Raw genomic sequence first — 21,649 nt, 5'->3', positions numbered from 1 at the left:
ACTATTTTCCAGATCGCAATCTTAGTATTGCTGATGTTCAGCAAGTCTTCCTTTATGTTTAAAGCCTACAGAATCATTATAAAATCAGGAATACTCATTTCATGTATGGCGCCTTTTTTTATGTCGTTCTTGCGTCAACGATGAAACTTTCGTTTTCGCCTATTACCTTTTTTAGACTCTTTATTGAGGTCTAATAGTCTACCCTGTAGCGAATTCTTCGTTGCTATGAATTTATTTTATGTATCATCGATTATCAAAAGATTGCTTGCAAGGCTATTAAAAAATCCTAATTTTTCATAGCTTTAAAACTAACCTCAAGTTTTGGCTCCATTTCGCTGTTTTTTTGTCGGAATTCCGGTATAAAAACAATTTGTCTTTAAATTTTGGTTAAAATGCGTTTCCACTCAATATTTTCAAAAAATAGCTCTGTTTTACCACAAATAGACGGCCCTACAACTGCCATGAATAAAAATCGTAGGTTTTTTTAAAAAAATGTTTTTCTCCACCAAGAGGCACCTTTGTAGATTTAAAAAAAAAACAAAAATATGGTAGGTGTGATATGGTCGAGGACTCGGGTGTATATTAAACTGTTATATTTTTACTGTTATATTTTTACCTCAATTTTTGTATTTCCCGATTAAAAAGGCCAAAATTGTGAAAAAAACTGATTATCGGGGAAAGAGTGTAAAAAAGATAGCTTTTGTTATGTAATTTGGAGTTGAAAAGAAATTTGTTTAAGTTAAAAGTTCGGTCAAACAAAATATAATGAGTAATTGGGTGTGGACTATTTGTCATTTTTTTGTTATTTTTGGATGTTTCTCGAGTTAGGAATACAGAAAAACAACAGTTTTTCTTAGTTGAAACAAAATTTAGAAGAAAGTTTTTTAGTTAACGGCTGGTAGAATCAGAAAACAGCGACTAACTGGGATTGAATATATTTTTATTTTTGTTAGTTTTTTTGTGATTTTGGTTAAAAAAATCATTATTATGCGACCAAAAATTTAAAAACAAAACAGTCTACTGAAAAAGAGGCTGCCAAATTGAACAGGTTCAGCGTACATCTTTTTGGTGATTGTTTATTGAATTTGTGGACAAAGCAAGAGAGCATGAGAAGAAAAAAACATGATTTTGACATTTTTACCGGCCATAAACAAAATTTTGTTTCTATACGGACCCCATTGAATTGTTCATGTATGACTTTACCTCATGGTAAACAAGAGTTTAACTCGGCAACCTTAAAACTTGACCATAAAAGTTTGATTTTGGGTTTTACATTTAGCGTATCCCTGCAATCGACAAAATCCTGAAGTAGCAAAAACTGATCTTACATAGTGTTATTGATATTGCAATTTCCCTTCAATTCAGTTAAAAAGTAGCTATTTTTCTTGTAATTCACTTAGAGCTTATTTTACAATATAAAGTGTATTTTTTCCTCGACAGAAACAAAGTTGTGAACTAAAAACATTCCTTTGGAGATCATAGTGACTTTAACACGAAAAATCGTGCTCTAGTAAATGAATTGTTGTTGCCTCAGTGAAAACGCACGAAACAACTGGAATAATATACTCGTAGACTCGGAGGAGTTTCGTTTTAACCAAAGATTAATTCTCCCGGCTGCTGAATTCACTCTTTTTGGCTAGAAAATAAAATCGGGTCAGGTCCATCGTTTAGAGGAGCTGCAAAGAAAATCAAACGAAGGAAGCGTACTGCTTGCGAAAGTGATCTTAAAGAAAGAAACCAGTGTGAAAGCAGAGAACAGAAAAATCACAAGATATTACCAAAAAAGCAAGTGAAAGTGACAATAAATTAGTTACCAACATGGTAAAGTCAAATTTGAGCGCACACTGGACTACTTTCGCCGTTTTGACAATATCGTTATTTTTTTTCTACGCCAAAGAGAGTTTATCTTTGACCACGCAGTAACAAAGAACTAAGCCCACAGCTTGCAATTATTGTTGATTTATGTAAAGTGCCTGAATTCCATTATCACGTTATAGCATACAACGATCAACTTCCTTATTCTACAGCATCCAAACTGTTCAGTATACAAGTTTTTGCCAACTGCTTTTGACCCAATTTATTTTTTTTGGCCGATCAATTTGCTTTTGACCCATTTTAAAATAGAATTGAAATCTCCTAGTAATTAATAACTGTGCCCTTTTTTGTCTCTGAAGAAAGAAATCAGCGAAAAATAAATGATAAATATTAGACCATATGTTTAGCGAAGACTAGCAAATCACAACCGTTCATATTAAACATGAAAGGATTTTTGTACACAAACATCACATGCATAATATATATGCAGAAAAGCTCAGCAGATTCTTGAGATTAGCTTTTGAATTGACTTAAGTTTGAATATTTGAGGTTTTTTTTGTAATATTGTAAAAGACGGCAATATAATAGATGGTAGTTTTTTATCGGGATTCCGAGGTGATCTGCCAGCTAAACATTTTTTCGTAAAACAAAAGAAACATCCGTTAATTCCCGGCATACTGCGCTGGTGCAGCTTAAATTATGATAAATCCTTCTTTCGTTAGCTTTGGGAAAATGTCTGCTGCAAAAACTGCGTTAAACCAATCAAATGAATACATTTTTGTCAGCAAATAGCATATCTCATCACAATTCATCGGTAGGGTAGGTGGTAATTGATTTCTCTCTCAAATTTTGTTCCGAATTGAAATAAACGTTGAGCTTCTTTCGCAAAAAAATAATTCTACGTTGGTTGTTAATGATGCGGGAAACCAAACTTGAACTGAAATCGAACAATTTGTAAGTTGTGGATCAATAAAATTACCAGAGTCTTATTGCGTTGAAATAAGGTCAAACGCTAAAATAAGGCGATTGGGATAATCACCAAGAGCTATACCATGTCTACATTTGTCAAGAAAAGCAAAGGCTTCCGGATTATTGACGCAAATGCAATGTTTAAAATTTGTTGAGACCGGAGTTCTAACAATAATTTGACTCCTTCTGTATACAACAATTTAGCTCAAATTCAAAATCTCATAGTGAAAGAATTAGTTCAATTAGTTCCGAAGTGTGCTTGAATTGCTGCCATTGCAATAACATTAAACCGTACTGGTTCTATCGGTAAAATATGGCTCAAATTTCTGATTCCAGTTGGATCTACAAGAAAGTTAAGGGCAGTTGTTCAGTATAACGATACACAGCAGGTTTTTTAGCATTTTTTTTTCAAAAACAATCAGAAATCTGTCCTATTTCTTGTCAAAGGATTCTTTTTACGATTGCTTCCATGTGGTTTTTCACCGTTGCCTTTCATTTTACGCATTCTTCCTGTTTTTGATCCGGCAACTTTTTTAAAATAATTTTTTGCTAAGTAGATTTTATTGCTTGTTTTAGAGATTTTTTATTTGAAACTACCTCTATCAATTCAGAAGCTGCTCGGACAATTCGTTGAAGTCCAATCTTTTTGATAACCAGCCAATGAAACTTTCTTGCAATCGGAAGCGCAGCTCTGCCAATACCTGCTGCTATGTCCGCAAATACCAAGGCCTCGTTAGCTACAGTGCCCTGAAAAGTATAGCCAAAATAATTGCTGTTGGTAGTAGACTTCCACCGTGTCAAATTTTTAAAAACATCCAAATTCAAAACAACTTATCCTCTTCCAGCGATTGGAAGTAATAAACCGGTTTCTGTTCCCAACTGAAAAACAATTGAGAGGATTTTTTCGATAATATTTTTTTGTATTGCAGGCTGTAGATAACAACTCTATGTGTTGGCTCTATTTCGCTGGTGCTATCGTTTTTCATTCGTTGTTTTGAATCAAGGACTCCAGCAGGAGTGGTTTTAGTATCACCTACGTATTGATATTCAATTCTGTTAACGTGAACAAAAATCAATTGTTCCCTGCAGACAGTTCAAAAGGATAATCACTGCCAAAAGTTATTTTTTTCGTCATCTGACATGGTTGGCTTTTCAAAAATGTCCAACATCTTGCATCCAATATGATAACCATACCCATCATGAATACTCTCGAAACCTGGTATACATGAATTCTTTTAGCCGGAAAAAAATTCTCTCGTTTTCATCAGAAAACAGGAACAATTTCTATGAGAGATCTTTCTCCTCCGTATGGTCCGGAGATAGCACCGAGAGGAAAACTTTTTCATAAAATCTCAGGCCTTGAGTGGAATTTGACTTCAATTTGTTTTCGTGCTTTTGATTTATTTTTGACGGGAGGATAATTCCATCTAGTGCAACTCACCACCCACCCTCCAGGTCAATTTCTTCATTGAAAACATTTTTGAATGACGACAAGATGATTTGATCAAAAATGGTCATAGAGGCTGACGAAACCAACAGAAATGTGAATTCATTCAGTTTTTGGCATCTCACTACTATTTTCTCTCACTTTGACCAATTGTAACTCATAAAACTTTCCTTTGACTGGCTCCTGAGATTTGTCAAAGAGAATATATTAAGAGTTGTTGTAGGTACATTGTAAATCTCGTTAAACTTTGTTGCTAAATGTCTGCTTGTATCCTCTCCTAAAAGGAAGATTCGCTTTTGATACAAAGTCTCCAACCTAAAACTCTGGTTGGCGATCTAGTTTTGCTGACGCCTTAAAAGATAATGATATTATGTAGAGAACATAATTTTTGTCACTTTTGTCAGGTGCCAAAACAGTTGACTCTAGAATCAATGGATTTTACAAAGCTCTACAGTTGATGAATATAAGAATATCTTTTAATTTGTCCTCTAAATATGTCTATATCAAACTATTAGATTTTTCAGACAAAGAGTGCTGTATGTGCCCTCAATTTTTGTACCAGAAACTACCCACAGCCTTTATGTTGCTTGTTTGTCTTTTTCTAGAACGGATCTTGTTGTGGCCTACTTTTCTTTCAGGGGTTCAAGGCCTAGATAACATGAGGAGCAGTCAACCGCAACCACGGGTGTTTTAATTCTTTGTTCTCTGTTGCTAAATGCTCCACATAAGCAACAAAATTTTGTTTATCTTGTGGGCAATAACTTTCAGTGCTGGAAATTCTTATGCTTTTTATGGGCCTATTTACCCTCTCGAAACATCTTCACATTAACTGATTTCAAGTTTGTGCTTTTTCGTAGATTTCTTACGCTTCCGTATGCTGCGTGACCTCTAGCATAATTCACCTCATGCAATTTTATCTCATTTGTTGAAAAACCCGCAGTTTTTCTTTTCTTGCTGCGTTCTGTCTTTTTTGAATTTTCGAAACCGATTTCGGTGTCTGCGGATTATTATGTAAGTAATTGGTTGCTTCTTTGTTTTGTTTTTTTTTGAGTAACAGTTTTCTTTTCTTTTTTCTTTGTTTGGCGCCTCTTTGACCTATTTTCCAGATCGCGATCTTAGCATTGCTGATGTTCAGCAAGTTTTCCTCTATGTTCAAAGCCTGCAGAATCATTATAAAATCAGGAATACTCATTTCATGTATGGCGCCTTTTTTTATGTCGTTCTTGCGTCAACGATGAAACTTTCATTTTCGCCTATGACAACTTTTTTAGACTCTTTATTGAGGTCTAATAGTCTACCCTGTAGCGAATTCTTCGTTGCTATGAATTTCTTCTTATGTGTCATCGATTATCAAAAGATTGTTTGCAAGGCTATTAAAAAATCCTAATTTTTCATAGCTTTAAAACTAACCTCAAGTTTTGGCTCCATTTCGCTGTTTTTTTGTCGGAATTCCGGTATGAAAACAAATTGTCTTTAAATTTTGGTTAAAATGCGTTTCCACTCAATATTTTCAAAAAATAGCTCTGTTTTACCACAAATAGACGGCCCTACAACTGCCATGAATACCCTATCTTCCGTAGATTTAGTTTTATTCAAAGTTTTGTTTTCGGTAAAAAAAAGTAAGATTAAGGGGTAGTTTAAAGGGGTAAAACAACGTAGGAAAAGGGGGCTAAAGGGGTTAATTGGAGGTAATGGGGGGATTTTAATTATTGCCATTGGTAATTTTTAGATCTTACCTGGTGTTTATAGGGCTCAATGGGGGGCAAAGTGTCAATTTCTAGATCCTCTCAGAAAATAACCAAAAAGATGTCAGATTAAGGGGGTAATTTAAGGAGTAAAATGACGTAAGAAAATGCGTATTATGGAGTCAATTAACTTTGTGTGGATTTAAGGGTTGAAGTAAAAATTGCTGTCTCTTGATCGTAAAAGGTTTTATAAAAAAAATGTTTTTCTCCACCAAGAGGCAGCTTTGTAGATTTTAAAAAACAAAAATATGGTAGGTTTTGTGGGTTGTATTTTCCGATTAAAAAGGCCAAAATTGTGAAAAAAACTGATTATCGAGGAAAGAGTGTAGAAAAGATAGTTTTTGTTAGGTAATTTGGAGTTGAAAAGAAATTTGTTTTAGGTAAAAGTTCGGTCAAACAAAAAATAATGGGTAAATGGTGTGGATTATTTGTCATTTTTTTGTTATTTTTGGATGTTTCTCGAATTAGGAATACAGAAAAACAACAGATTTTCTTAGTTGAAACAAAATTTGAAGAAAGTTTTTTAGTTAACAGCTGGGAGAATCAGAAAACAGTGACTAACTGGGATTGAATATATTTTTTTTGTTAGTTTTTTGTGATTTTGGTTAAATAAATCATTATTTTGCGACCAAAAATTTAAAAACAAAACAGTCTACTGAAAAAGAGGCTGCCAAATTGAACAGGTTCAGCGTACATCTTTTTGGTGATTTTTTATTGAATTTGTGGACAAAAACAAGAGAGAATGAGAAGAAAAAAACACGATTTTAACATTTTTACCGGCCACAAACAAAATTTTGTTTCTATATCGTTATTTTTTTTCTACGCCAAAGAGATTTTATCTTTGACCACGCAGTAACAAAAAACTAAGCCTACAGCTTGCAATTATTGTTGATTTATGTAAAGTGCCTGAATTCCATTATCACGTTATAGCATACAGCGATCAACTTCCTTATTCTACAGCATCCAAACTGTTCAGTATACAATTTTTTGCCAACTGCTTTTGAACCAATTTAATTTTTTTTTTGTCGATCAATTTGCTTTTGACCCATTTTAAAATAGAATTGAAATCTCCTAGTAATTAATAACTGTGCCCTTTTTTGTCTCTGAAGAAAGAAATCAGCAAAAAATAAATGATAAATATTAGACCATATGTTTAGCGAAGACTAGCAAATCACAACCGTTCATATTAAACATGAAAGGATTTTTGTACACAAACATCACATGCATAATATGTATGCAGAAAAGCTCAGCAGATTCTTGAGATTAGCTTTTGAATCACCTAGGGTAGGTGGTAATTGATTTCTCTCTCAAATTTTGTTCCGAATTGAAATAAACGTTGAGCTTCTTTCGCAAAAAAAGTAATTCAACGTTGGTTGTTAATGATGCGGAAAACCAAACTTGAACCGAAATCGAACAATTTGTAAGTTGTGGATCAATAAAATTACCAGAGTCTTTTTGCGTTGAAATTAGGTCAAACGCTAAAATAAGGCGATTGGGATAATCACCAAGAGCTATACCATGTCCACATTTGTCAAGAAAAGCAAGGGCTTCCGGATTATTGACGCAAATGCAATGTTTAAAATTTGTTGAAAGGGAGTTCTAACAATATTTTGACTCCTTCTGTATACAACAATTTAGCTCAAATTCAAAATCTCATAGTGAAAGAATTAGTTCAATTAGTTCCGAAGTGTGCTTGAATTGCTGCCATTGCAATAACATTAAACCGTACTGGTTCTATCGGTAAAATATGGCTCAAATTTCTGATTCCAGTTGGGTCTACAAGAAAGTTTAGGGCAGTTGTTCAGTATAAAGATACACAGCAGGTGTTTTCAGCAATGTTTTTTCAATGGCTGTCAGGACGTTATCTGCTATAGACATTTTTATCTTTCTAACGTGCAGACTTGCTTCAATTAATTTAAAATGGTAACCTTTGTAAATTTAGAAAATTCCTGCAAAACCCTTTCCTTACCTTCTGAACGAAATTTGCAAAGTAGGTGCTTATCACAAATTTAAATATCACTCGCCGCTTTCTAACAAAAGTTTTCCTAAGATTTGGGTACAAGTGCATTTCTGTCCACTCTGTCGTCGGCGCGAAAATTGTTATTGTCAATCTTTGACGGGTCATCATCGCGATAATAGCCCCTTACAAAAAAGCCACGTGTTTTTCTGTTTTTCCTAACAAAAACTTAGACTAACAATGTCTCAATGAAAACATTATGCGCATAATTTATATTAGTTTTTGATAACTTAACACCGTTTGAACAGCGCATTCTGAAACCAAAGAGTGCATTGCAATGTTGATGAAAAATGGTTCATTTGTACCTGAAGCGTCAGTATCTGTCCTCAAATCACCATGGTTGTATCGAGATTTTTTGCATTCAATTTCAAGGAGGAATTTTTGTGAATAAAATAAATTGTTCCTTTCCCCAAAACTTCCGGTTCAAGCATTGGACTGTCCGCTTCAAACTCAAGAATTGAACGCCCTACCTTTTAAGTAAAAGCATAATCAAAAGTAATAAGCAAATGCTGTTTATCAAACAAATCCAATGTTGTGCGTGTTGCCTCTTCGGGCTTTAAACTAGTAATAATTTTGAACTTTAGAGTAGAAATCTGACCTATTTCTTGTCAAAGGCTTCTTTTTACGATTGCTTCGATGTGGTTTTTCACCGTTGCCCTTCATTTTTCGGATTCTTCCTGTTTTTGATCCGGCAACTTTTTTTAATAATTTTTTGCTAAGTCGATTTTATTGCTTGTTTTAGAGATTTTTTTATTTGAAACTACCTCTATCAATTCAGAAGCTGCTCGGACAATTCGTTGAAGTCCAATCTTTTTGATAACAAGCCAAAGAAACTTTCTTGCAATCGGAAGCGCAGCTCTGCCAATACCTGCTGCTATGTCCGCAAAGAGCAAGGCCTCGTTAGCTACAGTGCCCTGAAAAGTATGGTCAAAATAATTGCTGTTGGTAGTAGACTTCCATCGTGTCAATTTTTTTTAAAAAATCCAAATTCAAAACAACTTATCCTCTTCCAGCGATTGGAAGTAATAAACCGGTTTCTGTTCCCAACTGAAAATCAATCGGATGTATTTTTCGATATTATTTTTTTTGTTTTGCAGGCTGTAGAAAACAACTCTATGTGTTGGTTCTATTGTCAATTTCTTCAATGAAAACATTTTTGAACGACGACAAGATGATTTGATCAAAAATGGTCATAGAGGCTGACGAAACCAAAAGAACTGTGAATTCATTCAGTTTTTGGTATCTCACTACTATTTTCTCTCACTTTGACCAATTGTAACTCATAAAACTTTCCTTTGACTGGCTCCTGAGATGCGTCAAAGAGAATATATTAAGAGTTGTTGTAGGTACATTGTAAATCTCGTTAAACTTTGTTGCTAAATGTCTGCTTGTATCCTCTCCTAAAAGGAAGATTCGCTTTTGATACAAAGTCTCCAACCTAAAACTCTGGTTGGCGATCTAGTTTTGTTGACGCCTTAAAAGATAATGATATTATGTAGAGAACATAATTTTTGTCACTTTTGTCAGGTGCCAAAACAGTTGACTCTAGAATCAATGGATTTTACAAAGCTCCACAGTTGATGAATATACGAATATCTTTTAATGTGTCCTCTAAATACCTCTATATCAAACTATTAGATTTTTCAGACAAAGAGTGCTGTAAGTGCATTCAATTTTTGTACCAGAAACTACCCACAGCCTTTATGTTGCTTGTTTATCTTTTTCTAGAACGGATCTTGTTGTGGCCTACTTTTCTTTCAGGGGTTCAAGGCGTAGATAACATGAGGAGCAGTCAACCGCAATCATGGGTGTTTTAATTCTTTGTTCTCTGTTGCTAAATGCTCCACATAAGCAACAAAATTTTGTTTATCTTGTAGGCAATAACTTTCAGTGCTGGAAACTTCTTATGCTTTTTATGGGCCTATTTATCCTCTCGAAACATCTTCACTTTAATTGATTTCAAGTTTGTGCGTTTTTGTAGGTTTCTTACGCTTCCATTTGCTGCGTGACCTCTAGCATAATTCACCTCATGCAATTTTATCTCATTTGTTGAAAAACCCGCAGTTTTTCTTTTCATGCTGCGTTCTGTCTTTTTTGAATTTTTGAAACTGATTTCGGTGTCTGTGGATTATTCTGTAAGTTATTGGTTGCTTCTTTGTTTTGTTTTTTTTTGAGTAACAGTTTTCTTTTCTTTTTTCTTTGTTTGGCGCCTCTTTGAACTATTTTCCAGATCGCAATCTTAGTATTGCTGATGTTCAGCAAGTCTTCCTTTATGTTTAAAGCCTACAGAATCATTATTAAATCTGGAATACTCTTTTCATGTATGGGGCCTTTTTTTATGTCGTTCTTGCGTCAACAATGAAACTTTCGTTTACGCCTATGACAAATTTTTTAGTCTCTTTATTGAGTCTACTAGTCTACCCTGTAACAAATTCTTCGTTGCTATGAATTTCTTCGCAGGGGTCATCGATTATCAAAAGATTGTTTGCAAGGCTATTAAAAAATCCTAATTTCTCATACCTTTAAAACTAACCTCAAGTTTTGGCTCCATTTCGCTGTTTTTTTGTCGGAATTCCGGTATAAAAACAAATTGTCTTTAAATTTTGGTTAAAATGCGTTTCCACTCAATATTTTCAAAAAATAGCTCTGTTTTACCACAAATAGACCCTACAACTGCCCTACAACTGCCATGAATACCCTATCTTCCGTAGATTTAGTTTTATTCAAAGTTTTGTTTTCGGTAAAAAAAGTAAGATTAAGGGGTAGTTTAAAGGGGTAAAACCACGTAGGAAAAGGGGGCTAAAGGGGTTAATTGGAGGTAATGGGGGGATTTTAAGTATTGCCATCCGCAAATACATCCCAAAAGATGTAAGATTAAGGGTGTCATTTTTGGGAGGTAAAGCGATGTAAGATATGGGGGTAATGGTTGTAATGGAGTTTTTAGATTTTACCCCCCCCCAAAAAAAAAAATCACTCATCCGCCCAGTAGATGTAAGATTGAGGGAAAAAAATAAAGATGGTTAAACGATGTTAGACGAAATTATCTCAAACTAGATGTAAAATTAAGGGCGTAATATAGGGGGTAAACTACTGTAAGAGGAGGAGGTAATGGGTAAAGGAACATTTTTAAATCTCCCCGCAGAATTACGCTCAAAGATGTAAGGTTAAGGGGTTAATTGAAGCAGGTAAAAGGATGCAAGAAAAAGGGCTAAAGGGGTAATGGGGGTAATGGGGGTAAATTGGTAATTTTTAGATCTTACCACCAAAAGTCCCTCCTCCGAAAGATGTAAGATTGAGGTGAAAATTTTAGGTGGATAAAATGATTTAAGATAAGGGTGTTAATAGGGCTCAATGGGGGGCAAAGTGTGAATTTCTAGATCTTCTCAGAAAATACCCAAAAAGATGTCAGATTAAGGGGGTAATTTAAGGAGTAAAATGACGTAAGAAAAGGGAGCAATTGGGTTAATGGGGATAATGGCGGTAATAGGGAAAGTTTTAGACTTTACCCCCCAAAAAATACCCCCAAGAGATGAAAGATTAAGGAGGTAGTTTAGAGGGTAAAACGATGTAAAAAAGGGGGTTAGTGGGGCAATGGGAGGTGATGGGGGAACCCAATGTTACCCAAAATTATCCCTCAAATGAATGTAATACTAGTGGGGTAATTTGAGGGGTTAATCTGATGCAAGAAAAAGGTGTAATGGGGGAATTTTTACAAATCACCAGCCAAAATTAGCCCCCAAAAAGATGTAAACTTAAGGGGTACCATAAGGGGGTCAAACGATGTGGGGAGAAATGGGAATAATTGGGAGTGGATTCATATAGATGGACACTCATGAATTGGGCAAGCCTTGATAGCTTTGAGGCTGAGGAGAACCGCCTGAGAGTAAAGAGTTGTCGGGTTTAAGACTGTCAGTTCTAGAGTATGGGGCTGAAACAATGAAAGATTAGTGCTTCCAAGGGGTATACACCAAATAACCCCTACTCATGACTCATTTTAGTCTTTTTACTCCTTATAATTACCCCCTACTATTGAATCATTTACCCTCAAAAAAAAGATGTAAGTGTTTTGAGGGGAATCTGTTAAAAATTCCCCCAACTCCCCCCTCACCCCCTTTTGACACGGGAGTACAAAAACAGGTGAACCACTTTGACAAAAACGCATTGAGACTGCCGAAGCAGTACGAAGCAGTTTTTTTGAGACATTATTATCGTAGCAAAGGTTTCGTCATCTAGCTCTGCTGATTAAACGAATAATTTATATCATTAGATTAGGAATTTTTGTGCGTATTATATCAAAACTTTCAAGTAGGAAACTCGATACAGTTCTGACAGCGTCGCACGCTCCGCTGTCGTACGCTGTCGTACGCATTCGCTGAGTTTTTCTCATGTACTTTTTGCCTTCGAACAATACAATGATCACGTTAAACGAAGCAGTTTTTTTGCGTCATTATTATCGTAGCAAAGGTTTCGTCATCTAGCTCTGCTGATTAAACGAATAATTTATATCATTAGATTGGGACCTCTTGTGCGTATTATATCAAAACTTTCGCGTAGGAAGCTCGATACAGTTCTGACAGCGTCGCACGCTCCGCTGTCGTACGATGTCGTACGGATTCGCTGAGTTTTTCTCATGTACTTTTTGCCTTCGAACATTACAATGATCACGTTGCTTTCATCTTGACGTTTATAAGTCTTAAATATTTTTGAAAACCAAAAAGAAGTAATGAAACTTTTCGATAGAGTGTGATACCACCTATAAATCGGGTGCCGCGACTCAAATATGAGCCGTTTGACTCAATTAGGGAGAGACGCCATGCTCATACAATTAACATTGGAGACAAATTGATCATCGAAGGCATTGAGTTTTATGTAAAGACAAAGAAAATGCGGAGAGCAAACTTTTATTAGAGCGCTACTGAAGGACACAACCACAAAGTAATCCGTAACTCGTCCGTAAACTAATTCACACCACCAGTGACGAGGCGGAACTTACTGAAAACTTTGGCAACCTAAACGTACCATAGTTTTGCGTTGTTGCGGGAATGCACCCACTCAGTGGTGGTGTGACGCAGTCTACTCACGAGTTACGGGTTAGTTTGTGGTTATTTAGTTTCAGTAGCGCTCTAACAAAAATTTTCTTTCCCCATTTTCTTTGTCTACACAATATTCAATACCTTCGATAATCAAATTGTCTCCTATGCTAAAGGTTTGAGCATGGCGCCTCTCCCTAGTTGTCATCGTGTCACTCTGTAAGCCAAATATTCTACAGACGCTAATACATTGGATTCAACAAGTGCATCCTTAGAGAACTCATTCAGCGAGTCTTCTAGAATCCTCTAGTAAATTATATTGTGGTCTTGAGGCAAGATCTGGTGTGTTATATCCTGCATGCTCCTCTTCGGGGAAACGAAGTTCTCGCCACCTTCTTTGTGCAGATGGTCACTCTGTTCTTTCATCAGATAACATCCATCCTCTTCCTCTTCACTGTCACTAACACCTGTGCCTTCACAGTTTTGCGCTCCCCGTTCTCTTTGGTTGCCTTAGCAAAGGCAGGCATTCTTGAGGCAAGATCTGACGTGTTGTTTCCTGCATGCACTTCTTCAGGGAACCAAAGTTTTCTCCATCTCCATTGTGTAGGTGGTCATTCTATTCTTTCGTCAGATTACCTCCATCGTCTTCATCTTCACTGTCCCCTTAACCTATGCAGCTCTCCCTCTACCGGATCCAAATGTCTGGCGCTTCCCGGCATCCGTCGCAGCTAATTCAATCCGACTTCTTGATACATCCATTAACTTAAGCAACGTGACACTGTTCTCGTTCAACAATTCCCATGTCCCTACGTTGCTCCCCCATCCACTCATGTACAGCAGCAGTGATGTTCCAAAGTCACTTATTATCAGACTTCGTTCAACATAACACATTTACTTCTTCCACTGGTACGGCTCCAACTTTTGTCGCTCACATCGTTCTTCCTCTGTGTGGAGCTACCGATATGAACACGTTGTTTTGGGATGGACCACCGCAACTCACACCTTCGGCTTTTTCTTTGGATTCCGGGGATTTGATAAAAAAGGTTGGCGGAAGCAATCACTAGTAAAAATAAAAATTCGCTGCCCGATTGGAAACTGTCACAGTACAATGGTGACCCATACAATCGCCTGAACAGCTTGGGCAAATTAAAAGCACAATAGATTCAAAGTCACTGACCAATGATGTCAAGCTGACTTACTTAAAGACTCTAGTAACTGGAAAAGCAAAGACCGTTATCGAGTTTGCATACTTTGGAATAATTTTAAAGATGCATATAGGACAGTTGAACGCTAATTTGGCCAGCCACAGGCAGTTGTAAGTGTACAATCAGACAAACTCAGCTCTTTGCCACCACTAAAGATGTACAATTGTGATAACATGATAAATTCTTCTGCAACAACCTAAATATTTTTTGGGGATCTTTAACTCAATTTCTTACGACTCTGATTTAATTAAGCTCGATTTCCTATTCTTAAGACCACCTCGGTTCTTAACACGTCAGCGCAGAAAGTGCCGCCAACAGGAAAGAATCATGTTCACTCTTTAAAGTCAAGAAATATTGGGTAAAGCAAACTACTCGGCTTCAATGATTGTTTAAAGCAAAAAGCTGAAGCTGATGACTTGATTAAACAAACATCAGTAAAAGCAAGCACTGAGGACAACACCAACTCATTAACCAAGACCAAAGTGGCCTCGAGGACATTTGCTGCCAACACACAGCAAAAAGCACATACAAACCGGCTGCAACTGCAATAACATCACCCTTAACTCGCTGCATTTTATGTAAAGGAATCCACAGCTTCTGGGAGTAACGGGTATTTAGAAAAGTCGCGCACTCAGCGAGTCAAAGTATTGGCCGAAGCAGAACTGTGCTTCTCGTGTTTAAAGGAAAACAACATGTTTCGGCAGTGCCCAAATCCTAGAGAAAGTAGGAAATATGGTTGCAACAGCAAACATAACAAACTTCTCCATTGAGCTGAGAGGGTTTATCCATCTAAATCTCCTTCAACAAACAAAAAATGTAATAATAATGCTGGCGCAAGAGAAAGTATATCTTCTAGTGTGCAACCACCGAGTAAAACCGCTGTAATGTCATCTCTCAGTAATGTGAAACGCCTCCTTCAGCTGACCGAATTGCAGTTGGCTAATTCTTTGGGTAAAGATAGCACGTCTTTGGTTTTGTGCTTTACCGCTTGCAGTAACTCTTGGGTGTCCAATAGTCTTCTAAATAGACTTGGTTTGCACGATAAAGCGATGAAATTAACGGTCAAGGGTATAAATAACGGGGAGGTCATTGACACCAAACTGGTTGAATTGACTGTGAAACCACGCGACAACAAATCATTCGAACCCTTTAAAGCTAGTCCTCACGTGAAGAAAAATTTGAATGTAGGCGCCGACATAACCATCATCAAGCACTTCAAGAAATATATCTTCCTCTAGCAGTTCTAGACCCGGTTGGATATTGCGGTGGAAACATCGATATGATTCTTGGACAGGATGTGTATCATGCCGTCCGCCCGTTAGAGTACTTCATTGCCGAGGAGAAGTGCTCACCATTCGATGTTCGATTACCCATAGGCTGGGTTTTAGGCGGTCCTTTACCGTCGTGTTCAAGTTTAATCTCGACTTGTTTCAAAACTAATATGGAGCAATATTTTGAACTTAATAGTCAATTAAAGTCTTGGTACGAAATGGAGTCGTATGGCGCACGTAAGCAAGTAGACCCACGATCCACTTCGGATGCACATGTGCAAGAAGTTTATGAAAAAAGTTTATGAAACAGTGCTTAATGGGAAAAGTTACGGTGTCGGTTTCTATGGGCTGAAGCTTACATCGAGTTGATCAAAAATTACGTCTCGGCGCTGGTTCAATTAAAATCTTAGAAAAGCTTCCCGCAAAAGGCCAGCATGAAAGAGCAAATTATTCGAATATCACCAACGAAGACTTACAGAAGGGCTATGTTGTAAGTGCCAAAGATGCCCACAAGGTAAAAAGTCGCTCCGAACGTGAGTGGTACCCACCGCACTATCTGCTTGTTACTCCAAACGAGCGATGCAACGTTTGTATGGTTCTGAAAAGGCCAGCTAATTTCCATGGCTCATCTCTTGAAAAGTCGTTACTCACCGGACCTGATTTACTACAAAACCTAATCTACGTACTCCCGCGGTTCAAACAACATCCATTCGCCGTATCAGCCGCCATCGAGGGAATGTTCCTCCAAGTGGGAGTGTTACCATGTGATCAACCATCTTGGGGCTTTATGTGGCGGGAGGACCCCACATCAAATCTTGTGATACATCAGTATACAAGCTACTTTTTTGGGGTCAAATTGTAGCGTGTAAAAGATTCGCCCAACTGTGCTATCTATGCACTACAGCGCACAGCACGTGATAATGTTGAAGAGTATCCGGAAAAAAGCAAAAGCCATCCCTGAGAATTTCTGCATGGACGATAACTTAGATTCAATGAGATCCCCTGAGAGGCCCTCATTAATTTGAAAGAATTGGTACATTATCTCCATCTAGGTGGATTCAAGCTTTCTACGTTTATAAGCAATGTGCCGGATCTGGCTTAACGAATTGACAGTTCCCCTCAATCTACTAAACCGAAGGTCGTCGTTTCATCCATGGAGGAGTCAATGCGCGTGCTTGGGTTTAGGTGGGATCACAACAATGACACTTTTGGTTGTGAGAAGGGGTACTAATAAGGCCATCAAAAACAGTTTAACACAGCGCTTGGTCTCAAGCCTTGTGTCAAAAGTAGACGACTCAAATAGTGTTGATGCACCGTTCACCGTAGGTGCCCCTTTAATCTTGAAAGACATTTGGCGTGCCAATGGAAAATGTTGTGATGACGAGATACCAAAAGACACAGTTGATAGATTCCTCCCATTGTGTGTCAAACTTCCGCGGTTTGGTGAGATCACTATTTCGAGAATTTACTTTTCAGGACCGTTCCAGCATCTTGAACACATTAAATTTGGTGATTGCGTGCAAGATGGATTCAGTGCTGTAGGTTTTGTTCGGGCTTGGGTAACTTGCACCTCTGAAGAATTTGAACAGGTCTTTTGTTCGTCTCAGGCAAAATCCGCGTAGCATCTATGAAGATGATCACCTGTCCCAAGTTGGAACTGCAAGCTGCTCTTCTCGCCGCGAGTTTAAGAAAGGAAACTTGTCGAGCATCAACCGTTACTGTGGATAAAGTTCTCATTTGGACAGATAGTACCATCGTCTTGCCGTAGATAAACTCAACAAATAAACACCCTATTTTCATTGCAAATTTTATAAGTGAAATCTTGGAGAACAACAGCGTTGACCAATGGAACCCCGTCACCACTTGTGATAATCCGGCAGATGCTGGCACGCGTGGTATGTCCGCTGAAGTTATGCAATCCAGTTTCTGGGTGAGGGGTACTGACTACTTGTGAACTAAGCAATTCCCCTTCATACCCAATACTGACGTCGAACATATCAAGCTCGGCGTTGTAACCAAGGAACAAGATGATGATTCCATCTCATCTTTAGGCGCATCTGCAACCAAAACCGTTAAGGAACTAAGCAGCCCAATAATCCCGTTTGATTATTTCAGATCTTGTAAAACATTACTTCGTTTCGCCGCATATATGCATCATCAATTAACAGCTCAAGAAAATTACCTTACCGTAGACGGCAGTATAATGACGGTAGTGTACAGCCTCATGCTCTTATCTATTCTTCACCAGGGTTGATTATTTTTGTCCATTCTACGTTAACGATCGTCGGACTATCGAAAACAGTTAGGGATTTCTCTTCATTTGTCTGACTAGTCGTGCTGTTCATGTTGAAGCAGTTCCGTCCATGGACATTAGTTCCTGTGTAATGGGAATGGAGCGGTCCGTCTACCGCCGGATTACGCCTGCTATGATTTTGTCAGATAATTGCACAAACTTTATTGCAGCGGAGAAAAAGCTCCGTGAATGTATTGAAAAAAGAAACATGCACAACATCGCAGAATAACTGGCACATAAGGGCATTAAATGGGAGTTCAATCCGCCCAGTGCGCCACACTCTGCGAGAGGTTGGTCCGTAGCGTTAGGAGAGTGCTTTATAACATCCTCGGTACACGTCGCATCACAGATGAGGTTTATAACACTACTTTTTGTCTGGCTGAATATGCATTAAATGCACGTCCGTTAACGAAATCAAGCGCCGACTCGTCCGATTTAGGCGCCATAACACGCAACCATTTTCTACTTGGAAACCAAGCAACCGGAATTCCTTCAATCGTTGGCGTTGACGAATTCGCTCATCGTAAGTGGTACGATCGTGCTCTGTCCTACGCACTTTGGGCAGTCCTATGCAATATGGGAGCGTTGGCTTACGGATTACGTACCTGCTCTGAACTGTAGATCTAATTGGCAGACGCCTGCCGAGCAGCACCTCATGGCCGGTGATTTAGTTTGGATCGTTGAAGAAAGCAACCCTAGGGGTCATTTTCCAAATGCACGGATTGAAGAACTCGATACGGTTCCGACAGCGATGCACTCTCCGCTGTCGTATGCACGTCGTCCGTATCGCTCGTCCGCCAACTCGTTAAGTTTGAACCAACACTCCCAACATCTTCTTCCGGACCAGATGAAGTTACCGAGTAAAAGGAAACAAATAGTCTATGTCTTAGATGAAAAACTTAGAAATATCTTAGATAAACATCAGGATGAAAGCAGCCTGATCATCGTAAAGTTCGAAGGAAAAAAGCACATCAGAAAAATTACAGTTGCATTTGTTAGCAAGTCTTTGTCTATGTAACCAGTTTAAACTAATCAGTTCAAAAAAACCAAAATTATTAGGTTAAACGAACATTTTTGAGCCCTTTCAGAAGTTATTCTTAGTGGGAAATCTGTTCTGGTATTTTTGAGAAATAATACGTTTAGCGCACTTAGAACGAAAAATTTACACGAAAGTTTTGATATAATGCGCACAAAAGTTCCCTATCAAAACTTCCGCGTAAATTTTTCATTCTAATTGCGTTGAACGTACAATTTCTCAAAAATACCAAAGCCGATTTCCCACTAAGAATAACTTCTTAGCCCAAAAATGTTCGCTTAGCCTAATAATTTTGTTTTTCTGAACTGATTAGTTTAAATTGGTGACCTAGACTAAGACGTGCTAACAAATGCAACTATAATTTTTCTGATTTGCTTTTTGCCTTCGAACTTTACGATGATCAGGTTGCTTTCATCCTGATGTTTATACGTCTTATACATTATTGAATACGAATTAGGAGTAATAAAACGTTACGATAGTGTTTTACCACCTATGCTGAGCTCAAAAACAGAATTTTACTTGGATGAATTTTAACCAGAAGGACCGTTTTCTTGAAGTCAAAATTGACCCGCACTCCCCTGTATACATGACCTTTAAAGTATATTCAAAAGTCCAAATCTGAATTGGGAACACAGTTTTTTCCAGTCAGGATGCTTTTCTCTTGTGTTTGTTGGAACATGACGTACTTCCATCAATTTGTAGATCCTTAATTATTACCATAAAAAATCTGCCATCTAATCGAACTGAAGGAAATTGTGACGCAGCTTCATACGGGGATGGAGACGATCAGGGAACGAACTTCAGAATATCTGTACCCTCCAGGGAAGATTTGGACGATGAAGACGACTTCTCCTTCCAGAGTCAATTTGAGACGGAACCGAAGCCCAAAGATGTAGAGAGATCAGTGGGGCCAAGTACGAAACCAGATGAGACCGTGATATTGTCCATACCTGAAAAGAGTAAAGAGATGAACAGACCAGAAAGAGATGATAGATCTGAAAAAATTGCAGATCCTCAACGGAAGAGCTTCAAACAAGTTAGTAGATCTTTTAAATCTGAGCCTAGGTTGAGGTCCAAGGCGGAAAGTCGATATGTCCAGACCCAGATGAACGCACGACGGGGGTTTCGTGCGTTCAAATTTACATAGCCTGGAAACACGGAAAAACAAAACGAAAGTCTGGACGTGCACGCACGAACGGTCTGATGAACTCACAAAAGTCTCACCATGAACGCAGGAAAGTCTGTTGAACTCACGAAAGTTTGGATATGAACGCACGAAAATCGGGTGAGCGCACAAAAATCTGGTGGACGCACGAAAGTCTGGACATAGGCACTTTCCGTTTGGGACGGTCGTCTGGCATAGGCACTTTGGTCTAGGGCCGTCTGGGCATGCCGACTTTCCGTCTGGGACCTCAGCCTGGGAGCGGTTCTTCTGCGAGCCTCTCCTTATTAGGAATTCATTTCAGTACTTGCGAAATAAACGACAAAAAATTCATCTTGCGGATCCTATGACGCAATAAGACTTGTGATCGCGTACAAACTATGATGTCGTTAATTTTGACATTTAGCAAGTCACCTCAAGAATCTTATAGAAAAGTTTGTAAGAAAGTTTGTGGGATCCCATACTATAAAATACCCCAGGTCACGTGGGTTTCATTGACAACGCGCTTCTTTGCCGTGATTATGGTTGAAGGATAACTGTGTGTGATATTGCTTTCCACAAAGATTGCAATTATCTGTGACGTCAATCAGCTATCGTCATTATAATGTGACCAACTGTGACCCATTTGCAGATAGAGTATCTAATAAACAGAGAGAGTGGATCTCTGACAGCATCAGTGGACCAGAGCCAACAGTCGGGAACAGAACTCATGTCTTACAGGACTCACTCTGTCCCCGAATATCCAGACTATGACGTCACAGGCACTGAAAAAAGCTCAAGGAATTGCTTCTCATCATCAAGTTCTTTCTTGTTTGCTTAACTTAAATAACTATTAAATATAGTGAACGAACTATGTAGCAGTGCAAATCAAAAAGCGTTTTTCTCGACACCTCTGGTAGAGCAAAACATTTATGACGAATCTAGTTGATCAAGCTCGAAGGATGTTTCAGTGAATAATTACTAAAACTTATTGAACATCATTTTCCTGAGATATTTAGGTATTATTTGCTCCCGAACAAAAATTGAAGCAATTACTGAAGTAGTGCGTGTTTTTTGGGCAACTTTTCCGTGAGGGTTTTGACTTTGATACTTTTTTTGCAATCTTAAGTTTCCTGTGTTAGTGCTGAATGAGTTTTCATGGGATATCAAGGTAAATTTGCTTTAGCGGTTAAGGTGCGCAAAGGCGTAAAGGCTTTGAGATAAAGTTGTTATCTTATTTAGTATGCGGGTGTTGATTTGTACCAGACAAAATACTGAATGTACACTTTCAATCAATCAGAGATTGAAAAGACTTTTTTCACTTATATATAGAGATAGCACGGCTGACCTCAGTCAGTCTAGTAGACAGTAGCTACACTATGCAGGAAAATTCTATATTGACACCGGCGTTATGTATCTGACCGTAACAATTAAAGCTTGTCTTTATTGTTTTACGGAGTTGGTTAGCGAGAGAGAACTCAAGAAATAAGTAGCCCCAACTCTTTGTACTGTAAAGCTAAAAAAACAGCCCAGCTAGGGTCTGCACATAATTGGTGCGACCAGTGAGTTAACAAATTCTAACCATTATAAGAACTCCCAAAAAATCAAACAGATATATCTCATACAGAGAAAATTGACTTAGAGTTTTTACCTCCTAGACCTTTTATACTTTTAGCATTA

At 37.9% G+C, this 21,649-nt stretch overlaps 1 protein-coding gene across 1 annotated transcript in view; it reads left to right on the top strand.

Annotated features, from left to right (window-relative positions):
• Positions 1 to 21,649, top strand: part of LOC142334884 (uncharacterized) — a 71,949-nt gene that overhangs the window by 27,849 nt on the left and 22,451 nt on the right. Inside the window, exons 5-6 of the mRNA XM_075383209.1 lie at positions 19,593 to 19,864; positions 20,622 to 20,800. Coding sequence (XP_075239324.1) covers positions 19,593 to 19,864; positions 20,622 to 20,800 — 451 coding nt within the window. The remainder of the gene's footprint in view (positions 1 to 19,592; positions 19,865 to 20,621; positions 20,801 to 21,649) is intronic.

The sequence above is a fragment of the Convolutriloba macropyga genome, chromosome 2, assembly GCF_964194025.1.
Source record: "Convolutriloba macropyga chromosome 2, txConMacr16.3, whole genome shotgun sequence".
Taxonomy (NCBI): Eukaryota; Metazoa; Xenacoelomorpha; order Acoela; family Convolutidae; genus Convolutriloba; species Convolutriloba macropyga.
The sequence above is the reverse complement of the archived record's forward strand: the minus strand, read 5'-3'. Positions and strand labels throughout refer to the sequence as shown.